Consider the following 21,678-nt stretch of genomic DNA (forward strand, 5'->3'; position numbering starts at 1 on the left):
CATGCATCCTCCATTGCCTGGAAAAGCGGAATGCGGGCATAGGGTTGGCGATCATACACTTTCCAGTGCCAGGCTGAGAAGAATTCCTCTATGGGATTTAGAAAAGGTGAATATGGGGGTAGGTACAAAACTACAAATTGTGGATGGGTGGCAAACCGGTTTTGGACCAGAACAGCCCGGTGAAAACTAACATTGTCCCATAAAACCACAAATCTAAAAGGCTCCTGATCTGGATCAGGGACAAGCATTGTGTAAATTGCATCCAGAAAAGTGAGCATATGGCCGGTGTTGTACGGACCCAGTGTGGCATTGTGATGGAGGACCCCGTTTTGAGTGATGGCAGCACACATAGTTATATTACCCCCATGATGTCCGGGGACATTGGTAAATGCCCTCTGTCCTATTACATTTCTTCCGCGGCGCCTGGTTTTGGTGAGGAAGCCAACCTCATCCACATAAATAAATTCATGGTGAATTACATGGGCATCCAGCTCCAATACTCTCTGTAACAGACAAAAGGATATACAGATGAGTAAATATGGTCTGAAGTACTGGAAGTAGTGTTGCAAACATACCTCTACAAAGTCATGTCGCATATTCTTAACTCTGTCAGAGTTTCTCTCAAATGGCACCTTGTAAAGTTGTTTCATCGTCACTCGGTGCCGTTGGAGGATACGTTGTATGGTCGACAAGCTTACAGCATTGATGTTGTTAAATATGGTGTCATTCTTCAAGATATGCTCTCTTATCTCTCGAATCCTAATTGCATTGTTGGCCAAAACCATATTTATAATTGCAGTCTCTTGTACATCTGTAAACAAGCGTCCTCGTCCTCCATGATGTCTTTGCCTTTCCACTCTGTACAGAATTCAAACACAGTATGTGTTCAGCATAGGAACTGTCAACAATGTAAAAATAAATGTAGTACAGCATGATAACCAACCTCATTCATTCAATGCCGTGCAGTAAATGGATGGCTTAGAGTTACAAATGTGTATGCAATACTATGCAGTCATACGTATTTTACAGTACATTACTGTAATGCTAAAATAGTCATTATATAGTTGCATACCTGTTCTCATTTCTGAAGGTTCGAATTATGGACGCCACTGTAAATCGACTCAAGTTGGGCTGGACTCTCAGTCCAGCCTCTCTCATGGTCAAACCGTGGTTGATCACATGATCAACAAGTGTTGCCCTAATCTCATCAGAGATGGCTCTCCTTCCTTCTCTTCTTTGCCCTCGTCCTCTTCTTCATCTTCCTCTCCGTCCTACTCCTCTTGCTCTCTGTCCATTGTTGGCATCCATTGTTCAAAACAGGTAATCTGACCTATGACCTATTTATAGGCCTATACTACAGTAAAGCAGTGATTGGTTAGTGATCAGTTAAGCTATTAGTGTTTGCACATGTTTGCACATGTGACGAGTGTGTGTGGTGAATAAGTGTAGCATTTTGATTGGTTGTGTTTGGAAAAGGAAAGCAAGTCCCTTCCTGTTAGATTTTTGTGTTTTAGGTAGAGAATTGTGTGTAGTGTTTTGAAAAAAGTGTTTTATGCAATTGACAACTGAGTCAAAGGCTGAGAAATAGCTTGTGGTTTTGGATATTTGGTGTGTAGTTATGCACTTTAAGTGAGAGGTTTCAAAAATCGTGTGACATGAAAAGATTTTGTGTGTAAGCAGTTGGAAAAAACTGTGATAGCATTTCAGCTCTGATGAGGAAGTTGTCAGTAAAACTGACATTTTGAGTATATGTCTTTCTCTCTGCATTGGTCTTTCTAGATCAAGGGTGAAATACACTATACTGGTCCCAGATCTGTGTGTGCTGTCTTTGGCATTAAATGACCAGGAGTTGGCAAGTATAAACAGATCTGGGACCAAGCTAGAAATACACTGACATGAAGTGAAATACATTTAGACTTAAATCTAATGTTCCCCAATGTCATTGGATCTCCCAAATAGTAAACAGGACCATGTACCTCTTAGATGTTAAAAACCTGTTTGGGCTAGGGGGCAGCATTTTCACGTTGGATGAAAAGCATGCCCAGAGTAAACTGCCTGCTACTCAGTCCCAGTTGCTAATATATGCATATTATTAGTAGATATGGATAGAAAACACTCTGAAGTTTCTAAAACTGTTTGAATGATGTCTGTGAGTTTAACAGAACTCATATGGCAGGTGAAAACCTGAGAAACATCCAACCAGGAAGTGGGAAATCTGAGGTTTTTAGTTTTTCAACTCTTGGCCTATCGAATACACAGTGTCTGTGGGGTCATTTTTCACTTCCTAAGGCTTCCACTAGATGTCAACAGTCTTTAGAACCTTGTTTGATGCTTCTACTGTGAAGTGGGGCCGAATGAGAGGGGAATGAGTCAAAGGTCTGGCATAGAGCCACGAGCTCGTGACGCGCGTTCATGTGAAAGTTACCATTGCTTTTCTACAGACAAAGGAATTCTCCAGTTGGAACATTATTGAAGATTTATGATAAAAAACATCCTAAAGATTGATTCTATACATCGTTTGACATGTTTCTACGAACTGTAATATCTTTTTGTCTGAACTTTTGCCTGGACCTGACCGTGCGTTGTGAGTTTAGATTGTGTACTGAACGTGCGAACCAAAAGCAGTTATTTGGACATAAATGATGGACTTTATGGAACAAATCAAACATTTGTGGAACTGGAATTCCTGGGAGTGCATTCTGATGAAGATCATCAAAGGTAAGTAAATATTCATAATGCTATTTCTGACTTCTGTTGACTCCAACATGGCGGATATCTTTTTGGGATGGTTTGGTCTCTGAGCGCCGTACATTAAGGAGAAGTATATCTTTAATTCTGTGAATAACACATGTATATTTTATCAATGTTTATTATGAGTATTTCTGTAAATTGATGTGGCTCTGTGCAAATTCACAGGATGTTTTGGAGGTAAAGCCAAATGTAAACTGAGGTTTTTAGATATGAATATGAACTTGATCGAACAAAACATACATGTATTGTGTAACATGTTGTCCCGGGAGTGTCATCTGATGAAGAATATCAAAGGTTAGTGATTCATTTTATCTCTATTTCTGCTTTTTGTGACTTCTCCCTGGTTGGAAAATGGCTGTATGGCTTTCTGTGAAAAGGTGCTGACCTAACATAATGATATGTTCTGCTTTCGCCGAAAAGCTTTTTTGAAATCGGACACTGTGGTTGGATTAACGAGAATTTTTTAAATGATTACTTGTATGTTTGAGAAATTTGAATCATGAGATTTCTGTTGATTGAATTTGGCGCCCTGCAATTTCATTGGCTGTTGGCGAGGGGTTCCGCTTGTGGAACAGGGTCCAGGTTAAGTCCCATATATGAGGCACTTTGAGGGGTTCTTGACCCGTTCCGGCTGACATTTTGGTGTACAAAGCACTCTCTGAACATTGTAGGGTCCAGTGCCTTATAGTACCATAAAGCCCCACCTGTTTTCTGCTACCACTCTGTCAGCCGAAGTGGCTTGAAGTGTCAGGTTTCACACACCACGTTTACATAGGGAGTGAAGTGTCACATTTTCTGGCCAATCCAGACAAATAATTGGTTTGCCCTCTCTCTGAGTCCAGTCTGGGGGATCGCATATGAGAGCGGACAGTCTAGAGATTCCAGCAGTTGTGGCTTCATCTCGCTTTGACATTCCCACCCTGATTAAGAGCTCTTAACATGAAAAAATACTAAATAATTTTATAGAATTGAAACACAACCACTTTCTCTTGGCCACAGAAGGATGAAATCACTGTGTGCGTAAAGCTGAAGTCTGTAGCAATTTGAATGCTGTGTCTGCATCACTCAGAGTTCGCTTGGCAGAAAATGCTCTGTCGTCAGTTCTATGAAATTGGACCAAATATGTACTGTCACTAAATATGATCATATTTGTTTTACAGTAAGAAGAAGAAACCTTATAGTATGTGGTTTGTAATTTGATTGTTACTAAGCATTTCAGTCATTTCAAGTCCTATTACCTCACTTTTGTTGAATAGTAAAAACATCATATTTCCACAGAATTTCTACTATGTACTTGAGCTTGTGTCTTCAAAAGTGAGTACACTTGAGTAACTTTTTATAGAACTATGCAGCACTACTAGTTATTGTTTATGGACATCTCATGAAAAATGATAACTTTTGGGTATGTCTATTTAGGTGGAAATCTACATTTTGCATGATCTTTTAAGAGGTGTAAGAATAGGAATATAATCATAATCTTAAAAGTAGTGATACTACTGTAATCATGTTTATGAACAGTTTAAAAGCTGAATGATAAATTGGTTGTAACTTGTAAAAAGTGGGCGAATGAGGCAGAGGTGAGTGGTAATGTGTTCAAAACATAACTATAGAGATATCATGTTGCATATAACATATTGGTTTGAATAAATGGGTGTGTATCTGGAGTGTACAAACATAAAATAAGGATGAATGTTGATATTTATACATCGTGTTATTACCATGTTTGTGATATGTCGTTAATCCACCTGCTTTAGTTCAATAAACAGTAAGTTGCTCTGGATAAGAGCATCTGCTAATTGACTGAAATGTATGTTTGTTTCAGGCATAGGATCTGGTGTGAGAGAGGAGGTGAGAGTTACTTCAACAGAGCAGATGTTGCATAATGTGTTATTGGCATGTTTAATCTGTTAGATTTGTATGAAGCCTAGGAGAGGATGGGAGAGGCTGTGATAGTGCAGAAGGCGGGGCATGCCTCGTCCTGTACCAGTCACTGTGAGGGGTAATTACATTGAGCTTTTAATGGCCAGGCTGATGAAACACATACAGTCACAACGATCTCCTGTGTGTTTGTGTGTGTGCACGTGTTTAACTATACTTGCGGGAACCAGAAGTCCCCACAATATTAGTAAACTAAGACATTTTGACCAACTGGGGATATTTTGCTAGTTCCCTCAAGGAAAAAGGCGATTTCTAGGGGGTTTAGGGTTAAGGGTATAATTTGTGTTAGGGTTAGAATGAGAGGTAGGGGTTAAAGGTCAGGTTTAGGAGTTAGGGTTAAGATTAAGGTTAGATTTTGGGATGAGGTTAGGGTAAGGGTTAGGGTTAAGGAGGGTTAGGGTTAGGGGTTAAATAAAATAGGATTTTGAATGGGAAACAATTGTGTGTCCCCACAAGGTTAGTTAAACATGACTCTGTGTGTGTGTGTGTGTGTGTGTGTGTGTGTGTGTGTGTGTGTGTGTGTATGTATGTATGTATACAGTCACACAGATATCCTGTGTGTGTGTGTGCCATTATTTGATCAATGCAAATGCTCTCACAACCCTCTTTAGAGGGACATGGGTAAAACCTTTTTGGGGGGACCAAGTTGTAATCTACTGCCATGTCTTTCCAACTACATTTGATATTCTTTACCTTCCAAATGAAGTGTGTAGATACAGCGCCCCTTAGTGTTCACATATGGAACAATATTGTCATCGTTTACAATCTGAGAATCTGTTAAATGGTCATTTCAATTGTTGATACGTACTTATTCATTATTTAAGTATATAACCAAAACAAGTGGTAATTATTTAAGTATATAACCAAAACAAGTGGCAGGGCTGCCATTTTGCTGAAATATGAATCCCACATTGTCGCTTTAAGAGCCACAGCTGTTCTTGTAGGCAGGTTTTGACCAGACTGCAATAGGAACTCCTATCTGTGTCTGAGCATCCCTAAGAGGTCGAGAGAAACATCCCAACAATGTGGAGACTTTAGCATAACATTTTATTTGCAAAAACAAACCAAAACGGATTAAAATAAAAATACAATACATTCTTAAAACTTTTTTCTCTACAAAACAATTTCACAGAAATTACCTTGGAATGTATATTCCTGTTTTTAACTTATATATGTATATATTTTCATGTTTCATTTTTAAATAGTCCTGTGTCAATGCTAAATGATGTACAGTAGACCTTTCTTTAGAGGGGGAGAAAAGGAAGGGGCAAATAAGAGGGACTTTAACTATCATAGTCAATAACCAATCATTAGCAAGCTAACGCCCATATATGGCCTTCTTGAAGCCTTCCAGTCCATCCCGTCACAATAAGTACTGGGTAAGTAAACAAACTGGCCTCCAGTCATTCTGATGGGAGCAGGTGGCTTCCTGTTACACAACAGAAGCTGCCAGTGTCTCTCCATCACACCTCACATACCCTTTATGCCAACCCCCCCCCCCCCCCCCCCACCCACCCAACCACAGACCACCCTGGTCCTCACAGTTTCTATAGCTTTATACCCCCCCCCCCTCTTTTTCGCTCTCTCTCACAATCCCGTGTTCTTTCTCCCCCTCTCTCTCTCTCTCTCATTCTCTCTGTATCTTGGAACTTGTTTGTTCAGTGTATCAAGCTTTTTGAGTAGGATGTAACATTTATAGAACGTTCCAGATAGAAAAGTAATGTACAGAACTGACACGATTCCATCATTCTACCTGACAGGACATCCTTTTTGCTCTACAAAATGTATTTCTATCTGACACTTCTGTAACGTCACCCCTCTTGAAAAAGCCCACTGGTATTATCTTGATTCCCCTGCTTCTCCCCTCTTCACTACCTAAACTATAGACTCCCACCAAACCCAGGATAAAAGGCACACATTGTAAAATGGCCTTGCACTACCAAATCTCACTCAAATAAAATCTGTTTGACTTTATGTAGATCCACATCTTCAGGGAAGAGCTCCAGTGCTCTGAGTAACTCATTCTGTCTCTGTGTGCGTTTCTCTGTTAGTATTCTTATGTAGCTAAAGAAATATGAAGCTTCATCCCGAAACCCAGTCATACTTTGATTAACCAAGTTCAGCTCAGCATATGTTTAAAACATCACAGGCCTTAAAGCATAAATGTAAAAAAAAAAAAAATGTTTCAAAGTCTACCACTTATCACTCACAGTTCACTGCTCCCTTCCCAGTGCACTTCTTGGTTCGTTCCAGTTATATCTGAGGGTTTTTCAGAGAACTCTGGAGAATGGAGCGTACCATCAGCAGGATCAACGAGGGATCAGGGGATAAACCATGTGCCGATTCAGTGTCTGAGAGAAATAATAGTACACCCAAACCCAATATTAGTGCCTTTATTCAACCCACTCATCACTGTGACCTGAGATAGGTAGGCATCTGTTTTCTGAAATACCTCTGTAGGGGATAGTAGATCAACCTGGAATATTTTAATAAAATGTATCAAGTAATAAGTCAAGTAATTCATTAGTGTTGGCTAGCCTGACCATGAACACAGCACAATATCATCTGTAAATAGTAAGGGGAGAGTGGGGTAAGTTGAGCCTTTCTTTACATTCTGCATCACTCCGTGAAGGAAATATAGCATTCTTTCTAACAAAGATATCTACATACATTTCAGGATGTTGTGTAATCCTGGAAGAATTCATGCAAACATTACAGTTATGAAAACATAGCTTGTCCAAAAAAAGTGGTCTCTCTTGGCACAAATTACCCCAGGTATCGGGCAAGTTGAGCCACAGGACAGGGTAAGTTAGGCCACCTACACATTTTTGCAATGATTTAAATATTACTAATACATTTTTAAAACTATGTCTATCTTTATTTCCCAAACACAATTCAACACAATCACTTTTCTGTCTTTAAATAATTTTAAGCATATTTTAATACAAGCTTAAGTTAACACCTAACAGACATGTTGTACATAGGCCAGGCCCTGTTGTTACCTCATATCCCAGTGATAATGCCTTGAATTATGGCTGAACTTACCCCAAAGTAAACATTTTGACTATATTAGCCCACACAGCTACAATTATGCACTTTCATGCTAGGTTTAGGACCTCATATTGAAGCGTATATAGACCCCAAATGATTTAACAATCTTAAAATTATCCACATTGGTTTAAATACAAGCATCATGAAACCTCTAACACAATGAATTCATTTGACTTGGTGAATTTTTTTTTGTTGTTGGCCTAATTGCTTACCACTTTTTCGATGTGGTTTCTTCCTTCATAGACTCCATGAAGTGATGACCTCTTCCTAAATGTTAGGTCAAATTATTCATTTGGTGTATGGTTTCCTAGAAATAAGGGTGGCTCAACTTACCCCTTTGACTCAACTTACTCCACTCTCCCCTAAAATTCTTCCAACAAAACAGCAGCGAGGCAACGCACAATGTTTGGAAAGATACAAGGAATCCATGTCAATGCCAGAAAAGAGAGAGAAACAGAGAGAGATAGCAAAAGCGAGAGAGAGAGATTGTAGAGAAAGAGAGCAATAGATAAGAAAATAAAAACAAAAAAAGAGAGAGAAAGACAGACCAAAAGAAAGCAGGATAGACTGTGAAACGAAGTACGTTTTGCAAAGCACTTTGATAAATCTGATGCCTCGCTGTGGATCCCCCACTCCATACGGTCCAGTGTCTGTGTCCTCCTCCCATAGAACTGTACACATAACAGAGCTTATATTTAATATGCAACAATTTAGGGTAAACTTTCCCAAAATTCCCAGGTTGGAAGATGTTAAAAGATATCCGTAATCAGGAGTAAATAAGCAGGACATTTGGGAAAGCTGCACATACCGCATCATAGGCCTCTATAGTACATATGAAGCACCCCGGTTAGGTTTATATGAAGAAGCACATCAGGTAGACCCACTACACACTGTTACTTTCAACACCCAGACATGTCGTTGCAGTACTAATATCTGAAATTTGACACCCGAGTGACGGAACGCGTTTCCGGAACGAGTACTGTTCGCACGTACCTGAACACAAACAAATAAACATACTGTCATCAACACAAAGTCCTTCTAACGTTCCTCAGACATCTCCTCACATGGATGTTTTTGTAGAAAATCTTAGGTTGTCTTTACAAATGTCTCGCTAGAAAATAAAATATGCTTCCTCTGAACAAAACAAACAAAATACAAATAAACAACATTTTTTAGTCTGTCAGGTAACATTGCACCAAAAAAGAAAAAGACATTGCCTCTACATTGAGTTCTGTTAGTGAGGCGAAAGGTCAAGTCTATCCGGGTAGACGTCAACACCAACATAAAAAACAGATTCCCTCGGTTTTCCCCCTCAATGTCCTCCATTGACGGAAAAAACATCCTCAGGGAAAAGATGTTCCTCAGAGAAGCAGGGAAGGGCATCCCTGAAAAGTGCCTATCTAAAAAAGGCAAAGTCAGGCAGTAAGTAAGCTTATTCAGGGTCTCTCCTCACACACAGTGGAGCTGCAGGTATAGGCCATGTGTTTTGGGTCCTCCTTAGCTAACCCCCTCCCTTAGGGGTTTTCTTGTTCTGAGCATTCCACATGCCCCTTTTGGAGTGGTAGTAGTGGAAGAAGTTCCTCAGTCTCAGTCTCTCCACCTCGAGACCGTTCTGTAGTACCCTTGAAGGAGGGAAGAGAGGAACAATCAGGTTAGGAGCCAGCGGTTGCTATAAAAATCACTCCTTTTCTTGTCGCCTCCAATGAGTGTAAAATACTTAACAGGTGAAAACAATGAGGTGGAAGCTCAACATTAGGCTGGTTTCCATCTGGTCAGCTCTTTCAAATCAGTGCAATGAAGAAGAAGAGAATACATCATTTTAAGACAATTGAGAAAGAGCCCAGAAAGGGGGGGAAGAGGGTTCGAAAGCAGAGGGTGTTGTGTTTGCAATGGTGAGGGTTGCCAGTTTACCTGTCCAGTAGTTCCCAGTCCTCTCCTCCCCAGCGGTCTTTAAACTCCTCTGTGTTCATCCCTCCGATCTTATCAAAGTCCGACTTATAAATCCCAAACAGCCCAAAGCCATTCACCTCCCAGTAGCCTGCAGAGGGAAAGTAAATCCCAAACATGGTGTGTAGTGTGGGCATGCTGCGTGCGAGATATGTGTGGATGTGTGTGCATGCCGTGTGCGTGATGTGTGTGTGTGTCTATCATGTGTGTATTACCATCAGGCTCTAGCGGGGAGCTGCCACAGCCCAGTCTCATGACGATAGGGGCAAAGGCCAGACGTCCCTCTACACAGTGCTTCCTGATGCTTTCCAGGATGTTGAGGGGGAAGTGGATGTGAAGGTCACACAGGAATGCTATACTGTGGTTGTCCTGTAAAACACACATACACATAAATACGATGTAATCAACACTAAAGTACACACAATCATGGTTACAGATTCCCAACATACTCAGTCCCACTAACTCAAACGCCACCCAAAAACAGTCAATCTAAATGCTCTACTCTACTGTGTGTGTGTGTGCGTCTATGTGTGTGTGTGTGTGTGTGTGTGTGTGTGTGTGCGTGTGCGAAGCATGCACTCGTGTGTCTGTATGTGTGTGAAAGGCTTTGATATAAAACACCCACAGTCATTCAACTGTGAGTGACACCCCAGTCTTCCCCATGTGACAGGCTTGACACTCAAATGACAGATAACTGTTTACCCAAATCATTGAGCGAGAGAGAGAGAGAGAGAGAGAAAGAGAGAGAGAGAGAGAGAGAGAGAGAGAGAGAGCAAGAGCGAAAGAGAAAGTCTATGTGAAAGTCATGACACTCCAATGATACATAACTGTCTGCCCAAATCCCTGTCGCACAGAGAAAGAGAGCGAGAGAGAAACAAAAAAAACAAGAAAGAGAGAGTTGGGAGAAAGAGAGAGATCGGAGAGAGAGAGATAGAGGGGAGGGTAGTAGTGGGAGAGGGAAAGAGAAATAGAGATAGACTATGTGACAGCTTTGACACTCCAATGACAGATAAATGTCTGCACAAATCCCTGTCGCACAAACAGAAAGAGAACCCCATTGAATACATGTCTGTCTGCCTGTCTATCAATCTGTCAGGCTATGGGGTCACAGAGAACTGGACAGTTTGTGACAGTCTGAATGTGTGCGTGACTCTCGTGGGAGCATCTGGGACCTCTTGACCTCTGCAGAGTCAGAAGCTAACCATAATAATTTAAAGGGAGCTCCGAATACGGCCCCTCACGATATCAGAGCATATACCGTGACTATCTCACTGTATTTAAAAAGACCTCACTGAGATTGAGTAACAGTTACAAGAGTTAGGATATAAAATTGTGATGCAGCTTTTTATATTACTCATCCTGTCAATGTGAAATTGTATGGTTAGTATGGTCATGGCGTGTGTCATTGTAAGAGTAAAAAGTTGTCTAGAAGCTTCAGCCTGCTCTCTACTGAGTGTGCATGTGTGTCACCTCAATCAGGGAATTTGCAAATGTATTGGCTGTATATTAATTTTCTTTCCCTTCCTGAACGACCGCTATCTCTCACCTCAATAGTGTCCACTCCGATCTGTAGTCCCGCTGAGCGCTCAAAGTTCCCTTCTCTTCTCAAGTACTCATACCTGACAAAACACACAAACAATCACATCAGTCAACTCCAGAGTTTGGTCCAATTACATATCCAATATGTGTGTGTGTCAGTTAGAATTGCTCCATAGGACTGTTCATAAATTCATGAATCAATTCAATTCCTGTAGTAATTCAAATACACTCCTATGGAGCTACGGATGAATTCTGAGACAAACACACACACACACGCACCTAGGCACAGTGCTCTCTCGGAGGGCCTGCTCCACGTCCATGTCGGTGCTCTCGAAGTCGACCATGATGATGCTGAAGTTGTCGTCCTTAGTCTGACGGTGCAGCTCCTCCATGTCTGTGATGAACTGCTGCACCCAGCGAGCCTGGTTCTTCACTAGAGACACACAGAAAGAGTGGTAAGTGCTTTAACTTTCCATGCCAATAAAGATTATTGAATTGAATTGAGGAATGGGAAATTTGTGTTTACAACACAAGACTACCTAAATCAGATAGAGCAATCTTCAATTCCCAAGCTTTCCTTTCAGATCTACAAGAGTGTCTGCTTTATTTTCCAAACCTCTCCCCTGCCATTCCATGTAGTTTATCTATTCCGGAGCTAGCACACTTTCCAGGGCTACAATAAAATTGTGAAAGGTGTGGGAGTCCTTGAGGAATGGTTTGAGAAACACTACTGTTGGAGAAGGGACTATTGACCCAACGAGAGGTCAACCCTCCAGTACTGGGGCCTCATTTATAACCGTAATAAATTGCACACAACATTTCTGCGTGCTCGTTTTTCTGAAAAGTCTACGCACGTACAAAAATACTGAGATTCATAAACTTTTTTTTTTATAGTACTACTGATATTCACTACTGCATTGTTGGGAAAAATCAAGCACGAAAGGCATTTCACTGTAGGCTACTTGACATGCACATGCACATGACAATAAAAACATGAACCTTGATACATAGACCTACTTAAATGTAAAAGTTTGCGCTGCCTATGATGTTGCAAAACTTTAAATACATCTATTTACTAGGCTACTTGGTCCAATTAAATGAGAGATGCACATGGTAATTTATTGTATTGGCCCCTTTGGGAATATGAACCAGTCAGAAAAGGTGGAGAATATATTCTGCAATGGGTATGAAAAAAAAAATTGGAAAAATATTCCTTTGTCTAATTATAAGCTTCTTATGTCTAATTATTTTAGACTATCCCTAATGGCAAATGGTTGCATTCTTGTTAATATGTTTTCCTGTTTTTAGTTTTTTATGAGTAAGCTTTTCATCATATCTCCCATTTGCACAAAATACTTACTTTCCAGCTTGCAATATAATATTTCAACCATTAGAAAATGTGCTTATACATGGTCTAAAGTTTGAGGGGAGGTGAGCACATTCTTACGTCAAGTGAAAAATAAATAAATGCCAACTTTTGCGTGAAAACTGGTGCACACGCGAGGCGCCTGGTACCTACCTGGCACCACAAAATGCACCATCACATCCTTCCGCCACTGCAGCATGACCGGCTGGCACAGCAGGGGGTTGGCGTAGGCCGTGCCCCACGGGGTGGCCCCGGGCTGGGCAGGGGGGTGTGTGGAGGTTGGGGGTGCGGGGGTGCTGAGAATGAGACCAGGTGGGGACCCAGCAGGGGCCGAGGCGGGGATGAACTCCGTGTTCTCCAGGCTGTCTCCTCCCAACCGGCCACGGTGGAGGAGAAGGTAGATGTATTCCGAGAGGCGCACCACGTTCCGACCGCGCTCCATCAGCTCCAGTTCCACCAGGTAGCGGTTTCCCCGGGCTGAGTCTCGCCTCTTCTCCACATTGATGATCCGCAAAAGGGTGTAGATACTGGGGGAGAAAGGGGAGGGTGTGTTTAGTAAAACAAACATGCAACTTTACTGCATTGCTTCCATCCCCAAATACACATGCACACGCACACGCACACACACACACACACACACACACACACACACACACACACACACACACACACACACACACACACACACACACACACACACACACACACACACACAGAGAGAGAGTTCAAATACTTTAACTGGGCTTGATTGAGCTTTTCTGGGGCAATTGACCCAATAAAAAAGTTACAAGACTGTAAACCTCGCCCATCTAGTACTCCAGGCAGGATAAGGCAAACACTAAAAGTATTCATATAGTATCTGAACCCAGGTCTTGCACAATCACACACTAACCCTCCGTTGCGCTCGTTGAGCTTCTCCATGTACTGTGCCAGCACATCCACCACCTCGCTCTCGGCCAGCTGCAGGTTCCCAGACACGTTGCAGCGCAGGTCATTCCAGTCGGAACGCAGCAGCTCAAAGTCCATGGGGTTGACTGAAAACGTTCTCTGCCAGTTGATGCTCTCCTATTTATTCATAATTATGTTTATTTGACAGTTTCTGCACTTAAAACATTCATGTTTTATGCATTGTACCAGATATAGGTAGACAGTCCCTGGGCAAATGAACAATAAAATCATTCAACATTAGAGCCTGAGCGATAGGCTTTGGGATTTTTTGTGTGTGACTTTTGTTGTTATTTTAGACAAGGGATGAAATATAGACGTGTTCTGCACAAATTGAATTTCAAATGAAAAACAGCTCTACAAAGAAAAATAAACATTATTACAATGAACTGATTAGATTAGCATGACGTGTTGTTTATTGTAGGGAAAAGTGGGGTAAATTGAGCCTTGTTTCGAGGAAACCATACACAAAATGAATCATGTGACCAAATATTTAGGAAGAGGTTATCATTTCATGGAGTCTGAAGGAAGAGACCACATGGAAAAGTGGTAAGCAAAATTATTTTCACAAAGTCAAATGAATTTATTGTGTTATAGGTTTCATGATGCTTGTATCTAAACCAAAGTAGATCGTTTTACGATAGTTTTGTACATCAGTTGGGGTGTCTATATGCTACAATGTGGTCCTAAACCTAGCATGAAAATGCATCATTATAGCTGTGTGGGCTAATATAGTCATAATGTTTGCCTTGGGGTAGGTTGAGCACATGGCCATGGGGTAAGCTGAGCCCATGGTCACCACACCCCATACAAATTAGGATTAAATCCTGTCCGTTTTATGCATGCTATGCATAGTATTTTGGCAATGTGTCATGGATATGAACTCAAGATAGTGTATTTTTATTGTTCCAGAGCAGACATCATCATGCCCCGTGCATACAAACGTAAAATAAGCAGGAGTCTAGCCCCCCGTGAGGTTCTTGAGAGAGCAGACAAGGAAGTGAGATAAGGGTAGAAGTCCATTTGAACAGCAGCAAAGGGATGAAAAAAAATAGACTGAATGACACTGAAGATGTACATTTAACATCAAATTAAACAAACATGTACCTGCGTGTAAGAGAGGCTATGATAGATGGGCAGAGGCACACAAGGTCTTCTCTGATGACATGGAGTCTGAGCTTGATAAACATATCAAGAATCTAAAAGGAGCAGTTTCATGGCCTACAAATTGGCACATAGAAACAACAACCCTGTCCAAAACAAGTGGTCAAGAAATTGAAGGGTAAGTGATATTGAACATAGAGCTCTATATCGGAATGTAGGCATACATTTAAGATATACAATATACCACACCCTTATTCCATAAACTAAACACAGCACCATCACCTAGTGTCACAGGATACCAGCACCAACTTACCCCAAGGCAGCTCAACTTACCCTGTCCCTATGCTCAACTTACCCTACTTACCCACTTACCTAGGGTAAGTTGTACCAAGAGACCACTTTTTTTGGAGAAGCAGATTATTTTCAGGGATACACAACATCCTGAAATATATGTTGATATATTTGTTAGAAAGAATTCTACATTTCCCTTGAGGGGTGGATTAGCCATCTGGCAATTCTGGCAAATGCCAGATGACTGGACAGTTTTTTAGTTGGGTGGGCTGGACAGTTTTTTAGTTGGGTGGGCTGGACAGTTTTTTTAGTTGGGTGGGCTGGTCAAAATCGACACACGAACACACTATTTTGGTGACATGGCCAGCAGCCCATGGGCCTGTTAAGATTTTTGTGCAATTTCTGTTATACTAATCTATAATGGCTGATCAGTGGGCAACGGCCGCCCCCCTACCAAGATGGGCTGGCCCGGCTTGCTTATAGGCTGAGCTGAGATCACACAAACTCACATTCAAAGTCAAACGTGGCATCAGCAAAAGAGACCTGCTCCAACTCTGTCATCAGTTAAACAGCCAAGATCATGGATCTTTACAAAATGGAAAGGGTGCCTATAAATGTAGAATAAGCACATTCTACATTGTTACCTCAATCAAAGCACTCTATTTTTTGGCCTCTAAAACCATGTTTTGACCAAATAGTAAAGTGTATTATCCTCATGATTCCGTTCATGAAAGTATGTGCACCTGTGCCTGTTTCGCTGGGGCCTGCTACTGTAATGAGCAAGTCACTGTCCTCTTCCCCCATCCGCTCGAAAAATGTGTTCTGAACGTATAACATTTTAAGATGCAATTTCTGAAAAAAACAGCTTTGGAAGCTTCATCCCTTCTCCCTGTCGAAGAGACGAGGGCCTCGTCTTTCTGTATGTATAATTTGTATTTCTCAACTCTCAATATTCAGCTCAATAACAACTATTTTACAACCAATATATTTGATATGGCCTTGTGATGTTGGAGTGGCACGCGTGCGAAATGCGCACCAGCCATTGCGAGAGCATAGGCATATAGGTCTACTCCTGAATGCTGATTGGCGACCCTCTTAAGGATTCGCCCCTTTTTAAAGATTTTTGCATAAAATGACAGACCCAAATCCAACTGCCTGTAGCTCAGGACCTGAAGCAAGGATATACATATTAATGATACCACTTGAAAATAAACACTTTGAAGTTTGTGGAAATGTTAAATCCAATGAACCATTGCATTTCTGTTCAAAACTTTGTATCAAGACTGCCCAGATGTGCCTAATTGGTTTATTAATACATTTTCAAGTTCATAACTGTGCACTTTCCTCAAACAATAGCATGATATTATTTCACTGTAATAGATACTGAAAATTGGACAGTACAGATAGAATAACAAGAATTTAAGCTTTCTGCCAATATCAGATATGTCTTTGTCCTGGGAAATGTTATTGATACTTACAACCTCATGCTAATCACATTAGCCTACGCTAGCTCAACCATCACGCGGGGGACCCACCGATCCTGTTGAGGCGCATTCCAGCAGGAGTCTATTCCACAAGTTACCACCAGCTAAATCTATGACGTTAAAATGACTATTTACTCTGTTCCAGAGTAGCAAGCAAGGGATAAGAACAGCGCCAGCCAGTATGGCAATGGAACATTTAGAACAAACGACTGGCAACCAAACCAATAGAACAAACCACTCCATCTTGTGGAAGGATGAAATAGTATGAATAAATCCATAAAAATAATGTTTTTAATTAAAATATTTCAATCATTATTTTAATATGTTGGTAACCTGTTGCATAACAGTGATAATGCCCTCGAAGCCAGTGTTTGGAGGATACATTGGCATGGATTGTCAGCGTGGGCCTAACACCTGTGCCAATATATCCTCCAAAAACTCTAAACACTACCTATGATATTAGTTTGTACACATAAAGATGTATGTAATTAATCTCTATTGAACCCCAAAAATCAGGAAAGGAGTCCTATTTTGACAGTAAAATATAGCAATTACAGTCGTAATTGTCAACCCAAAATTAATGACAATCACTGGATTAGGTTGCACAAAATCTTGAAAAATACCTCCCTGCTTGGACATATTTATATTTATATATTAAAATAATATAAATATATTGAATACCTCCGAAGTCTATTTATTACATTCTTAATAAAGCACTATTAAGTACTTTATTTGGCCAGGGGCTGGTGCTACCAACTGTAAAAGTTAGTGGGACCAGTGATACCAGGGGAAAATGTCTGGAGCCCTGTAATAGTAATTAACACTTAGGGTGTGACAGGCACTAATTTGTATTATAAACTGGATGGTTCAAGCCCTGAATGCTGATTGCCTGACAGCTGTGGTACAGTGGGGCAAAAAAGTATTTAGTCAGCCACCAATTGTGCAAGTTCTGCCACTTAAAAAGATAAGAGAGGCCTGTAATTTTCATCATAGGTAAACTTCAACTATGACAGACAAAATTAGAAAATTATTTAAAAAATAATTTTGTAATGAATTTATTTGCAAATTATGGTGGAAAACAAGTATTTAGTCACCTACACACAAGCAAAGTTTCTGGCTCTCACAGACCTGTAACTTCTTCTTTAAGAGGCTCCTCGTTCCTCCACTCGTTACCTGTATTAATGGCACCTGTTTGAACTTGTTATCAGTATAAAAGACACCTGTCCACAACCTCAAAAAGTCACACTCCAAACTCCACTATGGCCAAGACCAAAGAGCTGTCAAAGGACACCAGAAACAAAATTGTAGACCTGCACCAGGCTGGGAAGACTGAATCTGCAATAGGTAAGCAGCGTGGTTTGAAGAAATCAACTGTGGGAGAAATTATTAGGAAATGGAAGACATACAAGACCACTGATAATCTCCCTCGATCTGGGGCTCCACGCAAGATCTCACCCCGTGGGGTCAAAATGATCACAAGAACGGTGAGCAAAAGTCCCAGAACCACACGGGGGGACCTAGTGAATGACCTGCAAAGAGCTGGGACCAAAGTAACAAAGCATACCATTAGTAACACACTACGCCGCCAGGGACTCAAATCCTGCAGTGCCAGACGTGTCCCCCTGCTTAAGCCAGTACATGTCCAGGCCCGTCTGAAGTTTGCTAGAGAGCATTTGGATGATCCAGAAGAAGATTGGGAGAATGTCATATGGTCAGATGAAACCAAAATATAACTTTTTGGTAAAAACTCAACTCATCGTGTTTGGAGGACAAAGAATGCTGAGTTGCATCCAAAGAACACCATACCTACTGTGAAGCATGGGGGTGGAAACATCATGCTTTGGGGCTGTTTTTCTGCAAAGGGACCAGGACGACTGAGATTTTGAGTGAAAACCTCCTTCCATCAGCAAGGGCATTGAAGATGAAACGTGGCTGGGTCTTTCAGCATGACAATGATCCCAAACACACCGCCCGGGCAATGAAGGAGTGGCTTCGTAAGAAGCATTTCAAGGTCCTGGAGTGGCCTAGCCTGTCTCCAGATCTCAACCCCATAGAAAATCTTTGGAGGGAGTTGAATGTCCGTGTTGCCCAGCAACAGCCCCAAAACATCACTGCTCTAGAGGAGATCTGCATGGAGGAATGGGCCAAAATATCAGCAACAGTGTGTGAAAACCTTGTGAAGAGTTACAGAAAACGTTTGATCTCTGTCATTGCCAACAAAGGGTATTTGTATCAACAGTATTGAGATTAACTTTTGTTTTTGACCAAATACTTATTTTCCACCATAATTTGCAAATAAATTCATTAAAAATCCTACAATGTGATTTTCTGGATTTTTTTCTCATTTTGTCCGTCATAGTTGAAGTGTACCTATGATGAAAATTACAGGCCTCTCTCATCTTGTTAAGTGGGAGAACTTGCACAATTGGTGGCTGACTAAATACTTTTTTTGCCCCACTGTATATCAGCCCATATACTGAACCACGGGTATAGCAAAATGTATTTTTACTGCTCTAATTACATTGGTAACCAGTTTATAATAGCAATAAGGCACCTCAGGGGTTTTTGGTATATGGCCAATATACCATGGCTGTATCCAGGCCCTCCACATTGCGCCGTGCATAAGAACAGTCCTTAGCCGTGTTATATTGTCCATATACCACACCTCCTCGGGCCTTATTGCTTAAATAAGTCATTATCATTTATAATGTACAGTATAAGGCTTAAGCAGGCAGGCAGACAGACAGACAACTAGAAGAAGCACAGTGACAGCAGAGAAGCCACAGTTACAGTGGTGGGTTGTATTTCCAGTGGTGTTTTTACATATTGTATTTGTTTTAAGGAAGTGGCTGCGGATCCAACTTTTCAGGATCTTTAGCATAACGTTACTGCAAGACAAAAACACCAGCGCATTTTTCTCGTGGCCAAAACTCAACAGCTCGTGCCACTAGGCAAAATACACAGGTAGGCTATTCTACAGTAAACAACATCTGCTCTAAAATTCTCTCTGCACATCAGTCAAAAAACAACACTGTAGGCTACTTCGAAACAACACTATATAACTCAAGATCTAAATGCATATCCCCATGAAACTGATTGAGATGAAATGGTTGATGGGTAAAACTTGAGGAATTATCATTCACGATTGAATGCGGTGGTGTGGATATATTTGGTTCCGTTATGTAGAATACTGTGATTATTATGTGAGACATTGATTCAACATGATCCAACTTTTTTAAACAAGCACCATTCGCCTGAGCAGCGTGTTCTCTGTGCATAAAAGTCCCCCAAAAAGTCTGATATGCAGCCACGACCTTGTTTTAAACATGAGTTGGTTAAAAAAAGAAGGAGGAGGACCATGTCTCGCCAGTCACTTGTACCGAAACGGTTAAGAAACGCTATACTGTACAGCCCTAACGCCTGTGTCTATGTAGGGTGTGTGTGTAGGGTCAGGGTGTAGGATTTATGTTTGGGGATGGGTAGTGTGGGAGGCGGTGACTTGGTGGGGCATGCAGTGATGTGTGCTGGTGGGGATAAAATGCCAGGGCTGAATTCTTGTCCTGGTCTGACCGTGGACGCAGTGATGCTGAACGTAAAAAATGACTCAACATACCCTACTCTCCTCTATGTAAATACTATGGGTGGTTTAAAGGCCGATTAGATATGTTGGTAAAAGGTCAACATCAACCGATATATCGGTCTGGCTCAATTCAATACAATCAGAAGCAGTTAAATCACAACAAACCTCAGCCCAGCCTGGACGCGCCTCTTCAGCCTCGTAACTGTAGTCGGACACCCCACCCTCCTCTGGTTCTGGGTCTGGGTCAGCGTTCGAGCGGATTGGATCAGGCTCTGGGTCGGGTTCTGAGGGTTCTTGGTCTGGGTCGGGTTGTTTTTGCTGTGACTCAGTGATCTCAGAGGTTTTGAGGTATGAGGTGACCCTGGTTTCTAGCCTGCTTTCAACTCTGCTCTCGATAGTTTGGGGATTCTCCAAAGAGTTGGGGGGAGTGGGTGAATGAGGTGGCGGGGGCTGCAGGTGCTGGGGCAATGGGGTGCCTCTTTTACTGGGTAAGGTGGAGTCTGCGGCAGCCTCTCTTTCTGGGGGTATGTGGGGCTCCCTTCCCCCTCCTCTAACTCTCCTTCTCTCTCTGTTTCGGAGCCTCACTACCGCCACCCTGCTGGCAGCCTGGTGAACTGCGCCTTGTCTGCTAACACTAGCATTAGTGCCACGTGGGGGAGCTTTGCCGTCTCTTAGTGGGGGTTTGGGCCAGAGTTGGGGGGCAGTGACGAGCCCCCTGCTCCCCGCTCCCCCTCTCCCCCTGGATCGAGTGCTCTGGAGGTTGACCAGTCTGGTGGTCTTTCCACTCTGGTACAGAAACACCCCAGGAAAGACCTCTCTCGGATGACGCGACCCCGGACCCCTGCCCCTCTCCCTCTCCGCCCTCCTCTCCTCCTTCTCTCGCTCCCTTTCTTTGACTGGCCGCGGCCTGGTGATGTAGATCTTGTTTTCATCCTTCTTTTCCCTATTGTTGTTGTTGCCGGCGGCGGCGGCAGCATTTTTGTCATTACCATGGTTACGGGCGGCGTTATCATGGAGACGGGCGTTGGCGGCGTTGTTGCTGGGGGCGGAGTTACTAAGGATCTGCTTGGCACGGCTGGCAAGGGCCGAGAGAGAGGTCTTCTGGGGGAAGAGCAGGGACGACTTGCTCAGTTTGGGAGGGGTCTCCTCTCCTGCACCCCCTCCTACTCCTCCCTTCCTGCCCGGCCCCCCGGGTCCTAGCGCAGAGGGACCCATCCTGATCCAGGAGAGGGAGCGACCGTGGACCATGTTGTCAGACTGCGGGTGCAGCTCCTCGCTCTCTGCCTCGGGTCTCTCTAGAAGTCCCCTCCTGGAGGTCTGTCCCCCTCTTCTCCTCGGCCCGTCCTTGTCCCACTCTCTGTCTGTCTGTCCATCACTCTTGTGGAATTGTTTTTTCTCTCTACGGACCACAATACTGTTCTCCTCCTCCCCCTCTCTTTCTCCAAGGGTGGGTCTGGAGGTGTGGATGGATAGGCTGGGGTGGGAGGTCCTATTAGCTGATAGGCTAGGCGGAGCGGTCCTATTTGGTGATTGGGTACCTACGATCTCGGCCTCATCTTCCGGGTCCACCCCTTCCTCCTCTTCCGGGAAATCTGTGGCAACAGAGAAAGTTAATCGTTAAAGGGTGTGTGTGTATGTGTCTTGTGTATGTATATGTGTATCTGTGTGTCAGTGGGTGTGTG

General features: G+C 42.3%; 1 protein-coding gene across 2 annotated transcripts in view; it reads right to left on the reverse strand.

The window, feature by feature from the left end:
- Positions 1–7,067: 7,067 nt before the first annotated feature.
- Positions 7,068–21,678, reverse strand: part of b4galnt4a (beta-1,4-N-acetyl-galactosaminyltransferase 4a) — a 450,051-nt gene continuing 435,440 nt past the window's right edge. For both annotated transcript variants that reach the window (XM_021564073.3, XM_036949745.2), the window contains 8 exons: positions 20,162–21,588; positions 13,485–13,657; positions 12,746–13,119; positions 11,506–11,659; positions 11,234–11,306; positions 9,903–10,056; positions 9,652–9,778; positions 7,068–9,362 (listed from right to left, as the gene is read on the reverse strand). In XM_021564073.3, the coding sequence (XP_021419748.3) occupies positions 9,242–9,362; positions 9,652–9,778; positions 9,903–10,056; positions 11,234–11,306; positions 11,506–11,659; positions 12,746–13,119; positions 13,485–13,657; positions 20,162–21,588 (2,603 nt within the window). In that variant the 3' untranslated portion in view covers positions 7,068–9,241. The remainder of the gene's footprint in view (positions 9,363–9,651; positions 9,779–9,902; positions 10,057–11,233; positions 11,307–11,505; positions 11,660–12,745; positions 13,120–13,484; positions 13,658–20,161; positions 21,589–21,678) is intronic.

The sequence above is a fragment of the Oncorhynchus mykiss genome, chromosome 2 (assembly GCF_057628025.1).
Source record: "Oncorhynchus mykiss isolate SJ-2025 chromosome 2, ASM5762802v1, whole genome shotgun sequence".
NCBI lineage: Eukaryota > Metazoa > Chordata > Actinopteri > Salmoniformes > Salmonidae > Oncorhynchus > Oncorhynchus mykiss.